Source organism: Ranitomeya imitator, chromosome 4 (genome assembly GCF_032444005.1).
Source record: "Ranitomeya imitator isolate aRanImi1 chromosome 4, aRanImi1.pri, whole genome shotgun sequence".
NCBI classification, from domain to species: domain Eukaryota; kingdom Metazoa; phylum Chordata; class Amphibia; order Anura; family Dendrobatidae; genus Ranitomeya; species Ranitomeya imitator.
Genome location: NC_091285.1, coordinates 33,689,884 through 33,715,318, shown reverse-complemented (window position 1 = coordinate 33,715,318; position 25,435 = coordinate 33,689,884). Strand labels below are relative to the sequence as shown.

The window sequence follows — 25,435 nt, the reverse complement described above, 5'->3', positions numbered from 1 at the left end:
TTCATGGCTGCCATCTCCCTTTCCCAACTGAAACACATTCCTTGCCTGGCTCACACCTTAAACCTGGTGGTGCAGTGCTTCCTGAAAAGTTATCCGGGGTTATCCGACCTGCTCCTCAAAGTGCGTGGACTTTGCGCACATATCCGCCGTTCGCCTGTACACTCCAGCCGTATGCAGACCTATCAGCGTTCTTTGAACCTTCCCCAGCATCGCCTAATCATAGACGTTGCAACAAGGTGGAACTCAACACTGCACATGCTTCAGAGACTGTGCGAACAGAGGCGGGCTGTTATGTTTTTGTGGGAGGATACACATACACGGGCAGGCAGTAGGATGGCAGACATGGAGTTGTCAGGTGTGCAGTGGTCGAAGATTCAAGACATGTGTCAAGTCCTTCAGTGTTTTGAGGAATGCACACGGCTGGTTAGTGCAGACAACGCCATAATAAGCATGAGCATCCCCCTAATGCGTCTGCTGATGCAAAGTTTGACGCACATAAAGGATCAGGCGTCTGCACCAGAGGAAGAGGAAAGCCTTGATGACAGTCAGCGATTGTCTGGTCAGGGCAGTGTACATGACGAGGTACCGGGCGAAGAGGAGGTGGAGGATGAGGAGGATGATGGGGATGAGTATATTTTTAATGAGGAAGCTTTCCCGGGGGCACGGGAAATTGGTGGCGTGGCAAGGCCGGGTTCTGGTTTTTTGAGGGACACAAGTGACGTAGATTTGCCTGCAACTGCCCCTCAACCAAGCACAACCGCAGATTTGACAACGGGAACTTTGGCCCACATGGCGGATTATGCCTTGCGTATCCTCAAAAGGGACACACGCATTACAAAAATGATGAACGATGACGATTACTGGTTGGCCTGCCTCCTTGATCCTCGCTATAAAGGCAAATTGCAAAATATTATGCCACATGAGAACTTGGAACTAATATTAGCAACAAAACAATCAACTCTTGTTGACCGTTTGCTTCTGGCATTCCCTGCACACAGCGCCCGTGATCGTTCTCACACGAGCTCCAGGGGCCAGCAGACCAGAGGTGTTAGAGGGGCAGAAATCAGAAGTGGCGTTGGCCAGAGGGGTTTTCTGACCAGGTTGTGGAGTGATTTTTCTATGACCGCAGACAGGACAGGTACTGCAGCATCAATTCAAAGTGACAGGAGACAACATTTGTCCAGTATGGTTACAAACTATTTTTCATCCCTTATCGACGTTCTCCCTCAACCGTCATTCCCATTTGATTACTGGGCATCCAAATTAGACACCTGGCCAGAATTGGCAGAATATGCATTGCAGGAGCTTGCTTGCCCGGCAGCTAGTGTCCTATCAGAAAGAGTATTCAGTGCTGCAGGTTCAATACTAACAGAAAAAAGGACTCGTCTGGCTACCCAAAATGTAGATGATCTAACCTTCATTAAAATGAACCACAACTGGATTTCAAAATCTTTTGCCCCACCCTGCCCGGCTGACACCTAGCTTTCCTATGAAAAGGTCTTGCCTGTGGACTATTCTGAATGACTTTTCCAATCTCGTAATTTTCTTCACCTGATTGTCCAGCATACGACATGTTTCCACCTCACGAAATGGCCAAACTCCCCACACGGGGCCGTGCTATCGCCACTTTGCGCTTGGACCCTTGAGAGTGCTGTTTGTCTGAAGAGGTGGGTGTGGCCGCTTTTGGTCGACGGCACTGCCACTGGGTCCCTCATAGTACAATAAAGTGTCTCTGGCGGTGGTGGTGCGCACCCAACGTCAGACACACCGTTGTAATATGAGGGGCCCTGTGCCTGTAACGCCGGCCACAAGACAGTTCCCCCCCCCCAGCTCAAACAGTGCTCTACCACTAGCAAAATTATCTCTCACAGCTTCACCAATGTGTAGTCTAGGCGCTGACATCCTTCAATGCCTGGCACTGACAATACCATTGTTTTGACATTTTTGTTATGTTAGGCCTTCGAAGCCTGTCTGCGGTCCCTTCTTTCTACAACTACTACACTGACCAGGCCACTGCTGGCCGTGTTACCCTGGAACCAATTTAAAAGTGCCTACAGTCAGCCCAATTTTGTTATGTTAGGCCTTCGAAGACTGTCTGCCGTCACTCCTTCCACTAGACTTCCACTGACCATACACTGCTGCCCATGTACCCCTGGAACCAATTTAAAGTGCCTACAGCCAGCCCAATTTTGTTATGTTAGGCCTTGGAAGCCTGTCTGCGGTCACTCCTTCCACTAGACTTCCACTGACCAGACCACTGCTGCCCGTGTACCCCTGGAACCAATTTAAAAGTGCCTACAGCCAGCCCAAGTTTGTTATGTTAGGCCTTGGAAGCCTGTCTGCGGTCACTCCTTCCACTAGGCCTCCACTGACCACACCACTGCTGTCCGTGTACCCCTGGAACCAATTTAAAATTGCCTACAGCCATGTGTTATTATTTTAGGCCTTCGATGCCTGTCTGCGGTCACTCCTTCCACTAGGCCTCCACTGACCACACCACTGCTGTCCGTGTACCCCTGGAACCAATTTAAAATTGCCTACAGCCAGCCCAATTTTTTTATTTTAGGCCTTCGATGCCTGTCTGCGGTCCATTCTTTCAACTACTACTACACTGACCAGGTCACTGCTGCCCGTGTACCCCTGGAACCAATTTAAAATTGCCTACAGCCATGTGTTATTATTTTAGGCCTTCGATGCCTGTCTGCGGTCACTCCTTCCACTAGGCCTCCACTGACCACACCACTGCTGCCCGTGTACCCCTGGAACCAATTTAAAATTGCCTACAGCCAGCCCAATTTTTTTATTTTAGGCCTTCGATGCCTGTCTGCGGTCCATTCTTTCAACTACTACTACACTGACCAGGTCACTGCTGCCCGTGTACCCCTGGAACCAATTTAAAATTGCCTACAGCCATGTGTTATTATTTTAGGCCTTCGATGCCTGTCTGCGGTCACTCCTTCCACTAGGCCTCCACTGACCACACCACTGCTGTCCGTGTACCCCTGGAACCAATTTAAAATTGCCTACAGCCATGTGTTTTTATTTTAGGCCTTCGATGCCTGTCTGCGGTCCATTCTTTCAACTACTACTACACTGACCAGGGCACTGCTGGCCGTGTTACCCTGGAACCAATTTAAAAGTGCCTACAGTCAGCCCAATTTTGTTATGTTAGGCCTTGGAAGCCTGTCTGCGGTCACTCCTTCCACTAGGCCTCCACTGACCACACCACTGCTGTCCGTGTACCCCTGGAACCAATTTAAAATTGCCTACAGCCATGTGTTATTATTTTAGGCCTTCGATGCCTGTCTGCGGTCACTCCTTCCACTAGGCCTCCACTGACCACACCACTGCTGTCCGTGTACCCCTGGAACCAATTTAAAATTGCCTACAGCCATGTGTTTTTATTTTAGGCCTTCGATGCCTGTCTGCGGTCCATTCTTTCAACTACTACTACACTGACCAGGGCACTGCTGGCCGTGTTACCCTGGAACCAATTTAAAAGTGCCTACAGTCAGCCCAATTTTGTTATGTTAGGCCTTGGAAGCCTGTCTGCGGTCACTCCTTCCACTAGGCCTCCACTGACCACACCACTGCTGTCCGTGTACCCCTGGAACCAATTTAAAATTGCCTACAGCCATGTGTTATTATTTTAGGCCTTCGATGCCTGTCTGCGGTCACTCCTTCCACTAGGCCTCCACTGACCACACCACTGCTGTCCGTGTACCCCTGGAACCAATTTAAAATTGCCTACAGCCATGTGTTTTTATTTTAGGCCTTCGATGCCTGTCTGCGGTCCATTCTTTCAACTACTACTACACTGACCAGGGCACTGCTGGCCGTGTTACCCTGGAACCAATTTAAAAGTGCCTACAGTCAGCCCAATTTTGTTATGTTAGGCCTTCGAAGACTGTCTGCCGTCACTCCTTCCACTAGACTTCCACTGACCATACACTGCTGCCCATGTACCCCTGGAACCAATTTAAAGTGCCTACAGCCAGCCCAATTTTGTTATGTTAGGCCTTGGAAGCCTGTCTGCGGTCACTCCTTCCACTAGACTTCCACTGACCAGACCACTGCTGCCCGTGTACCCCTGGAACCAATTTAAAAGTGCCTACAGCCAGCCCAAGTTTGTTATGTTAGGCCTTGGAAGCCTGTCTGCGGTCACTCCTTCCACTAGGCCTCCACTGACCACACCACTGCTGTCCGTGTACCCCTGGAACCAATTTAAAATTGCCTACAGCCATGTGTTATTATTTTAGGCCTTCGATGCCTGTCTGCGGTCACTCCTTCCACTAGGCCTCCACTGACCACACCACTGCTGTCCGTGTACCCCTGGAACCAATTTAAAATTGCCTACAGCCATGTGTTATTATTTTAGGCCTTCGATGCCTGTCTGCGGTCACTCCTTCCACTAGGCCTCCACTGACCACACCACTGCTGCCCGTGTACCCCTGGAACCAATTTAAAATTGCCTACAGCCAGCCCAATTTTTTTATTTTAGGCCTTCGATGCCTGTCTGCGGTCCATTCTTTCAACTACTACTACACTGACCAGGTCACTGCTGCCCGTGTACCCCTGGAACCAATTTAAAATTGCCTACAGCCATGTGTTATTATTTTAGGCCTTCGATGCCTGTCTGCGGTCACTCCTTCCACTAGGCCTCCACTGACCACACCACTGCTGTCCGTGTACCCCTGGAACCAATTTAAAATTGCCTACAGCCATGTGTTTTTATTTTAGGCCTTCGATGCCTGTCTGCGGTCCATTCTTTCAACTACTACTACACTGACCAGGGCACTGCTGGCCGTGTACCCCTGGAACCAACATCAGAAAATATAAAAATAAGTATTTTGCTTATAAAAAAGAAAATACTGGTGAGATATCAAATGCAGACATTTTAACATTAAAAACAAACACACAACTAAAATCTGGTACAGTACTAAAAATGGCCACCAGCTACAATTACTTTCTCCTGCAAGTAGTTAACTGAAAGTTTTTTTAAATTGAAAACACACATATGGCATCCACCGAGTGTTGTCCTGTCGCGTCTTCTTTATATTATTGCCGAGAAGATGCAAAATAATGAAAATAATAAAATCATTAATTACCAAAATAATAGAGAAAGTCAACACCACATTGCAAATAAACATTCATTCCAAATAAAGAAGCAGGGCGCGTCCGAGGGTGAGTATATACCTAATAAGAATCTAATCACCCTCGGACGCGCAATGCTTATTTCCAACAGCCTTCCTTCCTAAGAATCAGCCCTTCCGTCGTGTAGAGAGACGTTGTGTTACACTCCAAGGTGTTCCCCAGGTTGCCTTTCCTGAGCTTCGATCTTCCGGCTCTCGTTTAGTAGTTCTTGGAAACTACACTGCATTAGGCCTTCAAATTGGGTATGGGGTGTAGAGAGAGGGTGTGTTACACTCCAAGGTGTTCCCCAGGTTGCCTTTCCTGAGCTTCGATATTCCGGCTCTCGTTTAGTAGTTGTTGGAAACTACACTGCATTAGGCCTTCAAATTGGGTATGGGGTGTAGAGAGAGGGTGTGTTACACTCCAAGGTGTTCCCCAGGTTGCCTTTCCTGAGCTTCGAAATTCCGGCTCTCGTTTAGTAGTTGTTGGAAACTACACTGCATTAGGCCTACAAATTTGGTATGGGGGAAACATTGGCGCATCTGCGGTCCCTCCTTCCTCTAGGCCTCCACTGACCTGTCTACTGCTGCCCGTGTTCCCCTGGAACCAATTTTAAATTGCCTACAGGCAGCCCAATTTATTATGTTAGGGCTTCGAAGCCTGTCTGCGGTCCCTCCTTCCACTAGGCCTCCACTGACCTGTCTACTGCTGCCCGTGTACCCCTTGAACCAACATCATAAAATAAAAAAAAAAGGATTTTGCTTATAAAAAAGAAAATACTGGTGAGATATCAAATGCAGACATTTTGACATTAAAAACAAACAAACAGCTAAAATCTGGTACAGTACTAAAAATGGCCACCAGCTACAATTACTTTCTCCTGCAAGTAGTTAACTGAAAGGTTTTTTAAATTGAAAACACACATATGGCATCCACCGAGTGTTGTCCTGTCGCGTCTTCTTTATATTATTGCCGAGAAGATGCAAAATAATGAAAATAATAAAATCATTAATTACCAAAATAATAGAGAAAGTCAACACCACATTGCAAATAAACATTCATTCCAAATAAAGAAGCAGGGCGCGTCCGAGGGTGAGTATATACCTAATAAGAATCTAATCACCCTCGGACGCGCAATGCTTATTTCCAACAGCCTTCCTTCCTAAGAATCATCCCTTCCGTGGTGTAGAGAGACGTTGTGTTACACTCCAAGGTGTTCCCCAGGTTGCCTTTCCTGAGCTTCGATCTACCGGCTCTCGTTTAGTAGTTGTTGGATACTACGCTGCATTAGGCCTTCAAATTGGGTATGGGGTGTAGAGAGATGGTGTGTTCCACTCCAAGGTGTTCCCCAGGTTGCCTTTCCTGAGCTTCGATCTTCCGGCTCTCGTTTAGTAGTTCTTGGAAACTACACTGCATTAGGCCTTCAAATTGGGTATGGGGTGTAGAGAGAGGGTGTGTTACACTCCAAGGTGTTCCCCAGGTTGCCTTTCCTGAGCTTCGATATTCCGGCTCTCGTTTAGTAGTTATCGGAAACTACGCTGCATTAGGCCTACAAATTGGGTATGGGGTGTAGAGAGAGGGTGTGTTACACTCCAAGGTGTTCCCCAGGTTGCCTTTCCTGAGCTTCGATATTCCGGCTCTCGTTTAGTAGTTGTCGGAAACTACGCTGCATTAGGCCTACAAATTGGGTATGGGGTGTAGAGAGAGGGTTTGTTACACTCCAAGGTGTTCCCCAGGTTGCCTTTCCTGAGCTTCGATCTTCCGGCTCTCGTTTAGTAGTTGTTGGAAACTACGCTGCATTAGGCCTTCAAATTGGGTATGGGGTGTAGCGAGAGGGTGTGTTACACTCCAAGGTGTTCCCCAGGTTGCCTTTCCTGAGCTTCGATCTTCCGGCTCTCGTTTAGTAGTTCTTGGAAACTACACTGCATTAGACCTTCAAATTGGGTATGGGGTGTAGAGAGAGGGTGTGTTACACTCTAAGGTGTTCCCCAGGTTTCCTTGCCATTGCTTCGGTCTTCCGACTCTCGTTTAGTAGTTGTAGAAAAGTACACTGCATTAGGCCATACAAAATGGGTATGGGGTGGAGAGAGATGGTGTGTTACACTCCAAGGTGTTCCCCAGGTTGCCTTTCCTGAGCTTCTATCTTCAGGCTCTCATTAAATTGTGGTTAAATGGAACAACTGCATTTGGCGTACTAGTTGGTTTGGGGCCTACTATCGGTGTCTGCCACTCCTTGCTGTTCTCCTCCACTGAACAAAGCTGTGCCGCCTGTTTACTACGGTTGCCAATTTTGAACTGCATTTCGACTACTTACTGATTTGGCCCTACTCTCTGTGTCAGCCTCTCATTCCAGTTGTCCTCCACTGCAATGCCCCCTGGTTATTCCTGTGTTACCAATTTTGAACTGCATTTAGCCCACTTTCTTCTTTGGGCCTATATCTGTGTTTCCACTTCATCGTGCCCATTGCCCAGCCAGTGATAGATGAGTCTGCTGGTACATTGACCCATAACGCAACATTCCCCGTGCACGCTACACAACAACATTGTGACCCTGCTGAAAGTCAGGTTGCTCTTCCCGCATACCATACCACCTTACACGGGGACAAAGAGGAAGGTGCAGATGAAAGTGCAGGTTCCTTCATCAGGTGGGGGGAGGAATACTAGTTGGCGACGTCACTGGCACAGGGCCTCTCATAGTACGCAAAAGTGTTGCTGCCGGTGGGAGGCGCCCCCGCCGTGCAAACACACCGCTGTACTTTGAGGGGCCCTGTGCCAGTGCCAATGCCAACGAGTGGGCCCCCCCTGCTTGCTCAGGTTCACAGCACTTGCAAAGTTGAAATACTTACCTCTCCCTGCTCCACTGCCGTGACGTGGTCCAGATTTCCTGGGCCCACTAATTACTTGAACCAGCCCTACCCCCCACAACTTTAGCCAAATGACCCCCAATTTCAAATGCCTTCCAATTATTATAAGGTAAATTACGCTTGACAAGCTTCATTAAGAAGAATGGATGGTTTTGACATTAAAATGGGCACTCTAGGTGTTTTCCTGGCCCCCACTCACTGCCGACTATGCTGCCCCATTGACTTGCATTGGGTTTCGTGTTTCGGTCGATCCCGACTTTACGTCATAATCGGCCGATTTCACTCGACCCGACTTTGGACATAGTCGGGTTTCGCAAAACCCGGCTCGACTCTAAAAAGGTCAAGGTCGCTCAACTCTAGTCTTCATAAGACTCCGACTTCAACTCCATCTCTCGACTCAACAAGGCCTCAGGCATACTGGTATGACTGTTTTAAGTATTTTAGAACCTGTATGCCCATATTAAGTATTCTAGAACCTGTATGCCCACATTAATAGGTGAGGTACATCCAAGCCAAGGGTGTGACCGATTCCTTAAATGCTCCTGTGGAAGCCCAGACTTTATCCTTCAAAAGAAGAACCAGGTAATCAAGCGTCTTCTTTAAGAGACTTAGAAAGACAGAAGCTCAGGGAAAACATCCTAGAATAACCAAATATATCCCATACTAGTCATATGTGAGTCAGTGATAAGTCTAGTAATTATATAGTAGCAGGGAACACATTCTCTATTAATTACAGGAGACAGAAGAGGATAATAAAAGAAATTTCAAAGGTTGACGGGTTCCAAAATAAATGCACGTTGTCCATCCAGCGGATCGTTTCCATGGTCACACAAGAACAGTCTGAAAATACCTATATTAAATCTGACCTGTGGGCTCACATCTTGGTTGTCCTGACTGAAATGTGGCAGAAAATGTCAACAGAAACGTCAAGTTGCCCTTGACGTCAACATAGTCTGGCCAAGGCTTCCACGTATATATTTTTGCACTTTACTCATATGTTTTGTGTTAGAATTGGAACTGATGTCCCGCCTTATAAATACAGTAGGATACTCTTATGGGGTGTTTGGACTTACAAAATTATGGGGGCATTGTGCCTGGTAATGTTATAAGTGTGTTGAGGTGGGCTTACGAGCACAGCCGACTCACTTCACATATGAATCCACTACTCACCGCAATATGCTGTCAATGAGCTAAGCGCACCACACGTCCACACCACACTTTTTTCTGCCACCACTCGCCGTTTTGATAGACCAGCAGGACGCAGGGCTGTATTGGAGGGTACTGTTTGCAGGGCTATGAGAGTGGCCATTATATTGTTGGGGGCTATTATACTGTTGGCAGGGCTATGTGGGAGTTATTATAATGTAGGCAGGGCTATGTGGTAGTTATTATAATGTTGGCCGGGCTATGTGGGGGCCATTACACTGTTGGCAGGGCTATGTGGGGACCATTATACTGTTGGCAGAGCTATGTGGGCCATTATAATGTTGGCCAGGCTATGTGGGGACCATTATACTGTTGGCAGGGCTATGTGGGGGCTATTATACTGCTGGTAGGGCTATTTGGATACCATTATACTGTTGGCAGAGCTATGTGGGCCATTATAATGTCGGCCGGGCTATGTGGGGACCATTATACTGTTGGCAGGGCTATGTGGGGGCTATTATACTGCTGGCTGAGCTATGTGGGCCATTATAATGTTGGCAGGGCTATGTGGGGACCATTATACTGTTGGCAGGGCTATGTGGGGGCTATTATACTGCTGGCAGGGCTATGTGGGGACCATTATACTGTTGGCAGAGCTATGTGGGCCATTATAATGTTGGCAGGGCTATGTGAGGCCATTATATTGTTGGTATGGCACATCCACACCACAGTTTTGCTGCTTCCGCTTGCCAATAGGATTTGCACTCTGGCGGCAAAGAGGGTAACACAACCAGGTTATATTTTCCCTCTTCAGAGTTGTGGGCACATTTAGAGCAAACATATCCAAGTTTAGGTTTGATATGCGATAAAAAAGGTACAGTGCTTGTAAAAGTTTCAAAAGGTGAAATAATAAAAAGACACACACAAAAGCAAAAAAATTGTATAAAATAAAAAGGGATAAAATACAGAAACGTCTTACGAATTGGATCTGTGAACTTTTTGGGCAGAAGAGAAATTTGGGCTGAACGACCATGCACATGGTTCTCCTTGGAACTAACCCTGAGTTTCTCTTGATGAGGTGTTTTATCCAGACCGTGTATCCCACCCTCTGATGAAGTGAGAGGACGATTGCTAACCATATGTGTGGACCACCAGAGTTTTGGACATAATTCTACTTTAAGTCGTATTTTCCCACAGGAAACTCCCAGTGGAATAATCTGTCCGCCATGTTTCCAAGCATATTTTTACCATCCTAGCCCCACCAAATATGACTGATATATCCATAATTCAGGGGTGATTTTACATTCTTTTGGCGTTTGCAGCCACAGAAACAATTGGGTTTCCCGAACCCAGGTATGTATTGCCACGGATAGTTTTGACAGCGGAGATTAAACATATGGCATGGAAAACATTGCACTCCCATTGTAATGTCAGATCTCTGAAGTGTAGCCATGGGGTCTACCTTAGGGGCAGTCATCTCCCCATCCATCGATTATGACTTTTTTGGTAACGAGGATGTACACAGTCAAAGCTTGCCCTTCCGACAATTGTCAGCTACTCGCTAATTTAATTTTTCTACACAACGAACAAGCTGCCAGGTGTCCTGGGATATCAGATTTTGATTAATCTAGTCCATATTTCCTCCATAATAGGCAATATCGCAATCCCAGTAGATGAGAATTGGTACTGGCACTGGGGCCTTCTGTTACTGACAATGTTATGGGGGGGGCACAGGTTTTGAGATGGAAGAAATAGTGGATGGCAAAAGCCAAAAGTTCACAACATTGTTACCCTTTAGCTTGTCAGTGTATTTACGGGAAATGAGGCTTTACATAGGACTGCCATCGAACCTTCTATATGATAGGGACCTTGAATATGCCTAAACATTAGATCCAGTTATGGCAAGGAAGAGGTTAATGTCTACAGCGTCTGCCAAATCTCATAGGGTGTGTTAATTCTCACTATAGCACACTTAAATAAAGACTATATTCCTCCACTTAGAATACAAACACCTTATACTCACGTCCGGTGCTGGCTTGCTTGACTTTTTCATGTCACGGGAGCCCTGCAGCCAATCAGCGGCCGTTAATAGGCCACGTCACTCTGACTTCCTAGGGATGTAGCTGGCATCCGGAGGTAGTCTTTGACCTCTGGAGTAAGTGAGAGGTGTCGCAGCTCTGTTTCATCAGAAACCAGTGAGAATGAAGCGGCCTCTGATTGGCTGCAGGGCTCACGTGACATAACAATTTCAAGGGAAACCCAGTGCCGATGTCGTTGTAACAGGGCCAGCTCCGTAGATGAATATATCGTGTTTTTATTCTATGTGTGGGGGGGGGGACTGAAATTGAGAAAGGGTTGTTTCAGTGATGGACAACCCCTTTTAAGGAGTGGAACTAAGCTGGGTGGATACAGGGAGTGTATACTTGTTATTCAGCTTTGTAATTCCGCTATAACTTAAGCTTTTGTGAAACGCGCGTCGGGTGTCTGGTGGGTGCGTTATTTACAAAAAATTTAATATTTATGATTATTGTTGTAATGCTTTCAACTGTGGGATATTCTCTGTACCAACTATATGTATATGTATGTTAATCATAGGCTTGTTGCACTATGCTTATATGATTGCTCAGTACATATATATTTCCCTATATAAGGGAAAACTTTGCTTTTGGGTCCCTTCAGTTACTCCCCCAACAATATGTCTTTGTTTCTTTATTTTGGATTTTACCAACATTTTATATCTTGTACTTAATAAAGTTTAAGATTTTTAACTTAATAGTTATGAGTTTAGTCCTGGCTGGCATTTTTTGTTTTTTTTGGGGGGTTTATTCATGTCTTATATTGCCTTTTGGGACTTATTACCCTCATTTTGTTTTTTTTTGTGCAGATTTCTAATGTTATGTCATCTTCTATTTTTTATGTACGAAATGTCTAAATTTATGTACGAATCGCCCATATTCATGAAGGGTATAAATAAACGAACACTCCAGAACTCCTTGGAGATTGTTGGAAATGACAAAAAGCCTGGAAAAAGGGCAGCTCCGTTAACCCCATAGAGTCAAATGACAAATTTGGCTTGCTCTGCTTTTTTTTTTTTTTTTACGACAACGCATTTCGGTTGAGATATAACCCGCCATTACATATTGTATACGACCAGTCCTCCTCCTCATGTGCCTCACTCTCTGTACGTTTCTGTTACAGATGCCTCAGGAACAGTATGCTCACAGGAGTACGCTCTCCAGCACCGAAGGACCCCACATCTACAAGGTGGGGATATACGGCTGGAGGAAGCGATGCCTCTATTTTTTCGTTCTGCTCCTCATGATACTCATCCTGGTGAACCTCGCCATGACCATCTGGATCCTCAAAGTCATGAACTTTACTATTGTAAGTAACCATGGAAACCAGACTATCTAGAGGGAATGGGAACAGAGGGGAGCTTCCTTATGGCGTGGAGAAAGAAAAAAGCAGCAGGAATGGGATTATCACTCTACGGGAGCTGGAGGGAGAACAATATAGAGGTTATGGCGGGCCACGGACTACATTCCCTACTGATAGAACTTTATCCTAAAGCTGAATTCCCTCCCGGAGCGTAATTGTACCATAGAAGCAGCGGGGAGCTGAGATGGAGCACAGGGAGGCGTAGTTACAAATTTGGCGTACAGCAGGAAGCCTGGTCAGGGTTAGCATCCAGTTACTTAACACACGGGACGGAAAAAAAATAGAGAAAATGTCACCGTGTGGTTCATTTGACACACATAGCAGAGCGTAATGAACTGTCTGCAACCTGCGGTTCTCCCTCCGCTGTGAATCTAGAATGATGGGGGTCGTACAGGTAGAAGTGTGCTTGAAAATGCAAGCATATATCTATGTTAGGCGTGTATTAAGGCTTTTTGTTCATTTTCTGGTGTTTAAAACCAAAAATTCAAAAATTTGAGGGAGTTTTGGGATTTTCTACTGTCGGATTTATGACCTTAACAAAAAAATTACAAAAAAATTGTAAATATCGGGGTGACGTAGAAAGAAGGGTTAGGCTACTTTCACACTGGCGTTTTTTGCCAGACGTCGCAATGCGTCGTTTATGGCAAAAAACGCATCCTACAAAGTTGTTTGCAGGATGCGTTTTTGCCCCATAGATTAACATTAGCGACGCATTGCGACGCTTTGCCACACGTCGCAACCGTCGTGCGACGGTTGCACCGTGTTGTGGTGGACCGCCGGGAGCAAAAAACGTTAAATGTAAAGTTTTTTGCTCCTGACGGACCGCTTTTTCCGACCGCGCATGCGCCGCCGGAACTCCGCCCCCACCTCCCCGCACCTCACAATGGGGCAGCGGATGCGCCGGAGAATGCATCCGCTGCACCCGTTGTGCGCCGCTAACAACGCTAGCGTTGGAATCTCGGCCCGACGCAATGCGACGGGCCGAATTCCGACGCTAGTGTGAAAGTAGCCTAAAATGTGCCAAATTTAAGAACAGTGGCTTTAAAAAATCTCTCCATAACTTTTTCTCCTTTGTCTTGGTGTATTTGAATCCGTTTTTCGTCCCAGACTATGAGAAATGAATTCCAGTTTATTTTATGCAAGCATTATTACGTCATAGATAGTTAAAAAACCTAAAATTGTATTAATTAATGTTTTCATGCTTATATAGCGCCATCATATTTATTTTTTACATAAATCATCATCTCTGTCCCTATTAGAGCTCATAATTTAAATTCCCTTCCAGGATGACTCTGGAGGAAACCGTAGTTATAGCTTTTGTCTCTGTGATCCTTATTGACATGAATGGGGAGTCTAGGAATAAAATATTCTCATTGTTGGCTCCAAGAATATATGTGGGCTGTCATGCATGCATTCCTATTTAAGTAGGCACAGAAGAGACATTACAACGGGAATAGTATTTTCAGAATTTCACACTATTTAAAGACGTATCGCTAGGTCAAAAATGTCCATGCTTCCATTTTATTTTTTAACCCTGCTGAGTAATAAGTGGAGGAAGGATAATGGCAAATATCTTCTGAGAAAAACAATGAATTGCAAGTAGCCATTGATTTGGCAAACATCTGAGAAGTTTGGTAGTTTGCCTAGCATTAAGCTGAAAAGGTGAGCCAATCAAGTTTGATATTGAGATCAGCTGACATGAAGAGTTTACAGACTCCTCCCAAGAATCCTATTCAGCTGAATGCCAGGCACAATATACAACCCTTTCCCTCCAAACTTTGGTGCTAGGATTGATCTATATGAAGTCCTCTATTTATCGTCACTGATTGTCCTAGAGAATTATGTTTGACCACATTGGATAAGTTTACGTCTAACGGTAAGATTTATTTTTGCATAAAGTTTATATTAACCTTTGTTAATTGGTTATATGATGTAAAATATTTTTTCAAACCTCTCCGATTACAAGCAGGATTCTTATTAAAGGATATAACAAGAATACTTTTCTAATTTTTCTGAACATTTTCCCTCTTTGTGGTTAGCGCTTTACCCAGTTTTTAGGAAGGAGAGATTTCGAGTGGTGACACCTAGTAAATATTAGCGGAATCAGTGTCCATGGCTACCTAAACCACAGCGGCGGAAAAATGGAAGAAAATAAGGGTGATTTTTTTTTTTTCGTTTTTCTTCCCCGCGGACAGCGAATTGTGTGTAAGGAATGAAATTCAGGGAGGGATTTTTGTGCAAATATCATCATTTTCCTAGTAATCCCGGTGTCTCTGCAGGGAGCACGCCTCGCTTTGTAATTAAAGGCTTTGTGAGGGGAAATATTGAGAACAAAGTGGTTTCATTTCACCTGCCGTCCTTACCCGCCGGCTCATTTAGTAACGCTTTCTCTATGATAGGCATGTGTGGGTTTGTGTTTACCGCCGTCATTAAAGCCATTAAGATAACTAGATGCCTATTTGGACATTGGCATTCTTTCCGAAATTAATTTTTAGATCTTATCTATTTTTATATATGTGTCAGCGAAATGGCCTGTTGAGTAGGTCAAAACTTCCTTTCCCACACCCGACTATGGTTTGAGAAACACTACAGTATGACTACTTTGGCCCAGGAGATATGGAGGCAGATTACGTTGAGTACAAATTTTGACACTTTTAATGTTTTTACACTGGTTTGAATCGTTATCGTTGAAATGGGTGAGCTGGGAAAGAGCTGGGGGCGGAATCAGGCCACGACCACCCATCCAATTCTTTAAAGGTTCTGATTTTTTGTATGGCAGAAATACTACTCCAATCCCTGACTGGAGTAGGATTTTTGTTGCGCTGCACGGAGGTGCACTCAGAAGATGCGCCAAATTCGTTAAAGGACATGTTCCTCTTAACGAATTTGGCGCCTTGTGACTGGCGTAGTGCGAATGTGTGCTATGCCTGTCTTGATTAAATTGGTCCCATTGTGTAAGTTGGTGCCAATTTATCCTGTATGGAAAGGATCCATATAAATCTCTTTATGGTCATATGCTAATCATATAAAGTAATGGTGTAAACAAAGCGTATCACTATAATAATTAAATCCACCCCAAGGACACCAGTGACATCAGAGGAAGGCAAATTTCAATAAAGCGGTCCAACACACCTCATACTAAAAACAAATACTTTATCTGCGGTCTTTAGAGCAGAATCCATATCATCTGGAATCCTCCTTCTTCATCACACTTTCAGTATTAATGGATTCCTCCAATGATGTTGCTATCTGTCCTGCTGACACCAGTAGTTCCACAAGTGTTAAATACTGTCATGAGCTTCCCTTAAATAACCACTGAACATAGAGCAGCAATGTCAAGCAATTACTGTATCTTCCAACTTCAGTTTTTTTTATTTATTATACTCAAACACTTAAAAAAAGAAGTTAAATACGCGGCACACAAGCTTCTACCTAACACAGGGTTTCGCCTGTTGGCTTCATCCTGGGGCAAGCTTGAATGAATTGGATGAACATACCAGTACTGGAAACGTGACGAAGAGAGAGGATTCCGGGTGATGTGAATTCTGCTCTAAACTTTATTGATGCTGTCAAGTTGTATTTTATCTGTTCTTTTCACATAAACTAACATTGGCACTATCATCTCATTAAAGCTGCCAACACCTCATACACTCTCATCACAAGGGCCATTGTTTCCTCAAAAAACAGCAGAAACAGGGACCATTGCTCACTTCACTTATTTTTTAGGGCTGTGTCCCAGCATCAACTGGCTCTGTTCCTGACAATGCTATCAGCACTACTAACGCCAATCCTTGACTATTTTTGTGGAACCTCAACCTGAAAAGTCCTTACCACCTACTTGACTATGTTGGAGGCTATGGGGTTCCGCACGTGATTCTGGCCAGTGCCAAACAGATTACGACTAGGTAGTGTCAATGTTTCAAGAACGACTTCTTTTCCAAACATTCCTCTGTCAGAACTAACCAATTTGGCATTAGATAGTAAAAAGATTTATATCTCACTGACTTAAGACTCACTGATGAGTCCAGTGATAGCATGTGCCATAGGGTGTAGATGTAGCACACCTTGAAATACTGAGCTGTGTATAACCCCTCCCACAAACACCACTGATTGGCCACTTCCTCCTGTGTACACTGTGCATTGTGAGAATGCCGCTAATCAGTCATGGGGGCGGGGATTATAAAGATTATCTGGACTGGCATGCATGTGAGACCTAGTCCAGCAGTGATAATCTCCTGCTGAAGTATTGAAACTACAACTCATAGCCTAATAAGTGATACATCGCTGGAATCAGGCTCTCTTCCTCTACATTATGCTGTGCTCAGATTAAAGAGCAAAAACCTGCCGACAGATTCCCTTTAAATATGGTGAAATGGATAATTAATAGAGATGAGTGAATTGATTCACAAGACTCAGTATTCCACGGCCACTGAATGGGAGCACTATGAACAGCCTCCTTCCTGCTGGCATCTCTGGTTCGTCTTTCGATCTTTGCCGCATGATGCACACATGATGCCAAGCCAGATAATCAAAAGATGAGATGTTTTGCAAGGTTCCCATCCAGTAACCAATAAATACGGTCCTGTCTGGTGGACCAGGGTCCTTCGAATTCACCTTCGTTAGTTACTGTACCTGCAGATACAGGGTTATTGTGCAGGTACATAGCATTAAAATGATGCCTTCCTGCCTTACTGAAAGCACGGCTAATGGGAGAAAACAAACTTATATCCTCCCTGTAGCCGCATGCTTCCAGTCATAAGGGTGTGGAGTGGTTACAGTCACGGCCTTAGCAGTTTGATTGACAGCCTGCTCTGCACACAGATGCTGTATACACGTGCTGCAGAGTTGGCTGACAAAGTGCTTGCAAGTGAGTATAGCCCCCCACTCACAGTATGGTGAGCCATGACTAACTGCACCGAGGATGCCCTTATGACTGGAAATGAGCGGCTAAAGGGTGGAAATTAGTTCATTAGCTCCCTGTACTAAGTGCTAGTGATGAGTGAACATACTTGTGTTATCCGAAGATGCTCGGGTGCTGAGTGTCTACGACGTGCTCGAAAACTATGTACGAGTCCCCGCGCCTGCGACCAGCCTCAACGCATGCAGCAATTTCCTGTTTGTTAGGCAATTCATGCATGCGTTGCGGCAGTCGAATAACCATGAGACATGCAACCGCGAGAACTCAAACATATTTTTCAAGCACGCCGAAGACACTCGGTTAGCACCCAAGCATGCTGAGATAACACCTTATCCCAGCACGTTCGCTCATCACTACAAACCACTAAAACTGGCACCATATGGTGACCACACACGTATATGGTGCTCTCTCCTCTGATTGGACAAGTGGCTTTTCACATGTCCTGCCTGACCCGCCACAGATAATAAAGTGGTGGCCAGAACATGCAGGTGACCAACAGTGAAGCAAAGATAGCGTATCACCATTATCCACCATCGCACCTTGAGGTCTATGGGGGTAAAGTTAGGACGAAGGTGGCACATCCTAATATCCACCTTAAATCAAGCTGCTGCTCGATATAACGTTTAATTGGAAGACATTAAACTATGTTCTCAGCATCTCCTGTTTGTTTTGAAGCTGTGATGGATCCTGTATACCTTCACCATAACGATTCATTTCTAAATCAGCGCCTACAAATTAAAACTAGACAGCTGATTGGCAGCGGGTATGGAATTGATTAGTCTTCCATTTTTCTTTATCAGTTTAATACCACGTTTTCAAAAATTCTAAAACGAAATGCCCATCTTCTGCTAACCAGCACATAATTATGTATATATTTATCTAATATATCTTTACAGTAGTCAGAGCTACATTTTTCTGATGCTTAGCATCAAATCCCCTCCAAAAACTTAAAGTTGAGTCATAATATTCTGTATGCCTGCAGCCACCACTAGGGGGAGCGTAGGAGCTTGCTGTATACGGCTTATGCATTGAACTTAGTAGTATAAATGTATGCAGTATGCTCTTCATTGCCCTCTAGTGGTGGTTGCAAACAGGCAGAGTGTTATCATTTAGCCCTTTGTCTCTGGAGGGGATTTGGAGCTTTGTATCATAACAGTGGTAGTAATAACATTATAAAGATATGTGAAAAAAAAAATGAACAGCCCAAAACTTCAAATTTGAAAATATGTTGTCAAAAGGCTGGCTCCCATCTGGTAGGGTTGCAAAAAAAACAGTCCTTTTCAGACGAGGGGTGGGGGGGAAAGGGCTTTATAGGAAGCAAATCAAGCTGGAGATTAGTGGGTTAAATCTGCACTGCCGGCGAATGCGATGAGGATGTACAAAAATGCGGTTTATTGCTCAACGCGTTTCGACATAAACCTCTTCTTCATCGGGAACAAACCACAAGAATGTTTCGCCGGCAGCACACATTTAACCCACTACTCTCCAGCTTGATTTATTATTTTACAAACATGAGGATTGAGATGGGATTGGACAACCCCAGTACAGAGCAACTAAACTTTTATTTTATTTTTTTTTATATATATAGAATTTTGTCGAACACAGAAAGTTATGACATTTTGCAAATCACTTTATTAGAGGGTTTATCTTCATTCTTGTAAAACATTCCATATCAGTGACCTCCTTTTCCCCAGTCCGTTTGCATTCTTTCAGCTGCATTGGTATCAGAAGGTAACTGATTTGGAGGACAGATGATGGCAGTGAAAGAGTCTCCTCCCCTGAGGTGTCTGCCCATCACTGCCATCATCTGTACTCCAGCAGGAGTTTCGAAGATCCTTACAAGCCTTTTTTTACAGGAATGAAGAAGAAACCCCCCAATAAAATCCTTTACGCATTGCACAATTTTTTTGCGACGTATCAAACACCGAACGATCAAAAACGATAAGGGTGACGGTACTCGGAAATAAAAATGTTATGGGTTAAATCACATGATGGGTTAAAAAAAATGGACTGTCCAGAAGACCTGACAGTCTAAACCTTGGTATTTTATAAGATGCAGTCACCGCTACACTGGAGGCCGCTGTAGAATTGTCGGATTGTTCGAAGAAATCTCTAACTCTTTTCCAGTTATGAGCAAACATGAAATGTAATGGAATTTGTTGCACTATATATCGCGGTAATTGCTGTTGTGTGGTCTGGAGCCAAGGTTTCGGGTCTGGAAGCAGAACTGCTATTAAACATATTTTAAATTATTGAGCAAGTGATAAAAATGGTATAGAGGATTATATGACTTAATTCCCGTACTTTATTTAAATGTCTGTGAGTGGAATGGGTAATGTCTGGCGGAATACTTAAACTAAATATATCCTGTATTGTTAGCCGATCCTTTTTAGAGGTTTCTTCCTGGAAAAAAATACAAAATAAACATATACCAATATTTTTTTTTCCTTTTTTTTGCTTTTTTAAGACAATTTTTATTTTTTATTATTTTTTAAGACAATTTTATTTTAATATTTTATATTATTTTTTAAGACCATTTTATTTTAGTAACATAGTAACATAGTTATCAAGGCCCCCCCAAAAAGACATCTGTCTATCCAGTTCGGCCTATAAATTTTAATATTTAATTTTTTATTTATTTTTTTTATTATTTTTAAGACAGTTTTATTTTAATATTTTATTTTTTATTATTTTTAAGACAATTTTATTTTAATATTTCACTGTTTTATTATTTTTAAGACAATTTTATTTTAATATTTTATTTTTTATTATTTTTTAAGGCAATTTTATTTTAATATTTTACTTTTTTTTGTTATTTTTAAGACCATTTTATCTTAATATTTTATTTTTTATTATTTTTAGCTTTTTGTTATACTTTTATGCTCTATGGAAGCACCAAAAATGTCCTAAATGAGTATCTTCCTTGAACTTCAAAACATATGTACCCTAATAGTTGTAGGATCCCAACCAAACTAGTAGCTAAATTCAGAGTTGTGGACCTATGACAGTACCCTTGACTTTGGTGAGATGCGCGATGGTCCATTCGGTGAGTCGGCCATGCCTACTTTTGATATGAGAATCGGTTAAGTGGATGGAAGATTGTAAGGGGTCTACATTCATTCACTATATGCCTTTATGTTCCTGTTGGCGGCTATGGTTTTCCAACAGGTGGAAAGACACAGGTTGGAGACCACTTATCAAGATCATGGTTGAGTTGTGATTACCGTTCACGTATTTTATGCCATTGCTATTATTATTATGCTAGATGGTGGCCCGATTCTAACGCATCGGGTATTCTAGAATATGCATGTCCATGTAGTATATTGGCCAGCCACGTAGTATATTGCCCATCGACGTAGTATATTACCCAGCGACGTAGTATATTGTCCAGTCACGTAGTATGTTGCGCAGCCACATAGTATATTACCCAGTTACGTAGTATATTGCCCAGTCACGTAGTATATTGTTCAGCCACATAGTATATTGCACAGCGACGTAGTATATTGCCCAGCGACGTAGTATATTGTCCAAAGTTCAAAAGTGAAGGACAGCATCCAATCCGGGTGAAAAGAAATAAACAATTTATTGTGCCTTAAATGCGACGTTTCAACCCCATTGGGGTCTTTATCAAGCATGCTTGAACTTTGAACTTTGGTATGTATTCCTCCACTTGGATCATGTGGAGTTAGGACGAGCAACCATTATATACCACATAGTGCTCTCTGTCGCCATTTTGTTGTTTGTAGTATATTGTCCAGTCACGTAGTATATTGCGCAGCCACATAGTATATTACCCAGTTACGTAGTATATTGCCCAGTTACGTAGTATATTGCCCATTTACGTAGTATATTGCCCAGCCACGTAGTATACATCACAGAGCCACGTAGTATATTGCACAGCGACGTAGTATATTGGCCAGCCACGTAGTATATTGCCCAGCCACGTAGTATACAGCACAGAGCCACGTAGTATATTGCACAGCGACATAGTATATTGCCCAGCCACGTAGTATACAGCACAGAGCCACGTAGTATATTGCACAGCGACGTAGTATATTGGCCAGCCACATAGTATACAGCACAGAGCCACGTAGTATACTGCACAGCGACGTAGTATATTGGCCAGCCACGTAGTATACAGCACAGAGCCACGTAGTATATTGCCCAGTCACGTAGTATATTGTTCAGCCACGTAGTATATTGCACAGCGACGTAGTATATTGCCCAGCGACGTAGTATATTGTCCAGTCACGTAGTATATTGCGCAGCCACATAGTATATTACCCAGTTACGTAATATATTGCCCAGTTACGTAGTATATTGCCCATTTACGTAGTATATTGCCCAGCCACGTAGTATACATCACAGAGCCACGTAGTATATTGCACAGCGACGTAGTATATTGGCCAGCCACGTAGTATATTGCCCAGCCACGTAGTATACAGCACAGAGCCACGTAGTATATTGCACAGCGACATAGTATATTGCCCAGCCACGTAGTATACAGCACAGAGCCACGTAGTATATTGCACAGCGACGTAGTATATTGGCCAGCCACATAGTATACAGCACAGAGCCACGTAGTATACTGCACAGCGACGTAGTATATTGGCCAGCCACGTAGTATATTGCACAGCGACGTAGTATATTGCCCAGCCTTGTAGTATATTGTTCAGCCACGTAGTATATTGCACAGCGACGTAGTATATTGCCCAGCCTTGTAGTATACAGCACAGAGCCACGTAGGATATTGCCCAGTGACGTACTATATTACCGAGCCACGTATGTCACAGGTTAAAAAAATAAAAAATAAACATACTCACCTAACGATCCGAGGGCCCCTTGTAGTTGAACATACTCACCATTCTGGTCGCTGCTCCTCAGCGTCCTGTCTCTCCGCTTTCTGGGATCCAACGGCGCTGTGCAGATGGGCGCGCGGCTGCCACCATCTTGCGTTCCCAGGATGCTTTGCGAAATTACCCATATGACTTAGCGGTCTCGCAAGACCGCTAGGTCTTATGGGTAATTTCGCAAAGCATCGCTGGGAAAGGAAGATGGCGGCAGGCGCGAGCGGCTCAGCGGACAACGGAGTGTGAGTATAGCAGGTTTTTTGTTTTTGTACTATTTTTAACATTACTTTCTTTTACTATTGATGCCGCATAGGCAGCATCAATAGTAAAAGGTTGGGGACACACAGGGTTAATAGCGGCGGTAACGGAATGCGTTACCGCCGGTATTAACCCTGTGTTAGCGGTGACCGGAGGGGAGTATGGAGCGGGCGCCAGGGACACTGAGTGCGGGGAGTAAGCAGTGGAGCGCTGGGGACACTGACTGCGGGGAGCGGAGCGCCGGGGACACTGACTGCAGGGAGCGGAGCGCCGGGGACACTGACTGCGGAGAACGGAGTGCCGGGGACACTGACTGCGGGGAGCAGAGCGCCGGGGACACTGACTGCGGGGAGCAGAGCGCCGGGGACACTGACTGCGGGGAGCGGAGCGCCGGGGACACTGACTGCGGGGAGCAGAGCGCCGGGGACACTGACTGCGGGGAGCGGAGCGACGGGGACACTGACTGCGGGGAGCGGAGCGCCGGGGACACTGACTGCGGGGCGCGGGCACCGGCCACTGACTATGGGGAGTATAGAGCAGCCATTTTCTTCCGGACTGTGCCCGTCGCTGATTGGTCGTGGCTGTTTTGTGGCGACCAATCAGCGACTTGGATTTCCATGATAGACAGAGGTTACGACCAATGAATATCCGTGACAGAAGGACAGACAGACGCAAGTACCCCTTAGACAATTATGTATATAGATTTCCATTCTCTGATGTGCATAATCTTTTTACTTGCAGGAGTTTGTGCTCCAGAGCTGCTTTTCCTTTTTTAGAACTTGCATTTAGAGTCAAGTGAGAGCTGTCTTTGGTCATCTGGTCATCCATCTAAATCCTTTTCTCTGTTGAGGTATAGAGGAATTAAAACTTGACCCCCTTTGGAACATAAACAGAAACCAGGATCACAAATGGCTAATACTGGGTGGGGCCAGTGAGTTTTGAGTTGCACTAAGAAAAAATCATACACAACTTCAGCGGGATCAACCGACCATCCATAAGGATCAAGTGGTTGGCATTCAATCACCTGATCCTTTTGTTCTTGGAGAGATCAGCTGTTGAGACAGCTGTTGAGGAACACCCAGCCACAACGAGTGTTCCTGGAATGGGGGAAGTCTGGAGAAATAGTTGTCGACCAAACGAGAGCTATCTAATGGCCAACTTTATCCCAAATTCAAGATTCAATCACCCGATCCTTTTGTTCTTGGAGAGCTAAGCCGTTGAGACATTATTCTGGTAGTGGCGGCTCTTTCATGGAGAATACAGGAACACTCGGCCACAACGATTGTTCCTTGAATGGGGGAAGTCTGGAGACATAGTTGTTGGCCGAACGAGAGCTATCTAATGGCCAGCTTCATCCCAAATTCGAGATTCAATCACTCGATCCTTTTGTTCTTGGAGAGCTAAGCCGTTGAGACATTATTCTGGCAGCGGCTCTTTCATGGAGAATACAGGAACACTTGGCCACAACGATTGTTCCTGGAATGGGGGAAGTATGGAGACATAGTTATCAATCAAGCGAGAGCTATCTAATGGCCAACTTCAACCCATAGTCGAGATTCAATCGCCCGATCCTTTTGTTCTTGGAGAGCTAAGCCGTTGAGACATTATTCTGGCAGCGGCTCTTTCATGGAGAATACAGGAACACTCGGCCACAACGAGTGTTTCTGGAATGGGGGAAGTCTGGAGACATAGTTGTCGGCCGAACGAGAGCTATCTAATGGCCAGCTTCATCCCAAATTCGAGATTCAATCACCCAATCCTTTTGTTCTTGGAGAGCTATGCCGTTGAGACATTATTCTGGCAGCGGCTCTTTCATGGACAATACAGGAACACTCAGCCACAACGATTGTTCCTGGAATGGGGGAAGTCTGGAGACATAGTTGTCAATCAAGCGAGAGCTATCTAATGGCCAACTTCAACCCATAGTCGAGATTCAATCGCCCGATCCTTTTGTTCTTGGAGAGCTAAGCCGTTGAGACATTATTCTGGCAGCGGCTCTTTCATGGAGAATACAGGAACACTCGGCCACAACGAGTGTTCCTGGAATGGGGGAAGTCTGGAGACATAGTTGTCAGCCAAACGAGAGCTATCTAATGGCCAACTTCATCCCAAATTCGAGATGAAAGCACTCCTGCACTGTGATAGGATTGACCTATCACATGCTATCTAAGAGTAAGCAGGACACATTTTTTAGGTTATTATGAGTTGAAATTAAAAAATATTCTGCCATCCAACTATTTTGGATTTTTGGTCACAACTTGCAAGATGCACATCAATTTTCCCCACAGACTTCAGTGTAAATCGCCAATATTTTTGGACTGGCAAATTACCTAAGAACTGTTCTTGCCCGACAAGTGTCTCAGTGTAACCGTAGTTTTAAAAAAGAAGAAAAGAGAAGAAGCTAATGAATAGACCTTTTAGGGAACATTTCCAGCTCCTTAGAATTTACCATAAAAGCAGATATCACTTTTTCTTTAAGTAATTTATCGGCTTAATTGTCTTCGAAAGTTTTTCACCTACTGAAATGTTGAAATTGTTTTCATTTTTGTGTTTTGTTTTTTTCTTTGCTGTTATCCCGCAGTAATTTGAACGTTATCTAGTAATTATTGTTCATTGTCATTAATCTTTACAAACAAATTATTCTGCCACCGTTTTCTAAAGAATACATGAAAGAGAGAGGAGTCCGGAGGGAAAAATATCCGCCAGTACGCCAACCTGTACACAACGCTACAGTGTCACAAATGGGATTACGAACATTTCCAGGGATTTTTTTTTTATTTTTTGTTACTAGGGGACATTTTCTAAAAGATTATTTTATGTTGTTTTTT

General features: G+C 44.3%; 1 protein-coding gene across 2 annotated transcripts in view; it reads left to right on the top strand.

The window, feature by feature from the left end:
- The window catches only part of SGCD (sarcoglycan delta), a 639,540-nt gene that overhangs the window by 410,999 nt on the left and 203,106 nt on the right, over window positions 1-25,435 (top strand). For both annotated transcript variants that reach the window (XM_069763505.1, XM_069763507.1), the window contains one exon: window positions 12,342-12,527. In XM_069763505.1, coding sequence (XP_069619606.1) covers window positions 12,342-12,527 — 186 coding nt within the window. The remainder of the gene's footprint in view (window positions 1-12,341; window positions 12,528-25,435) is intronic.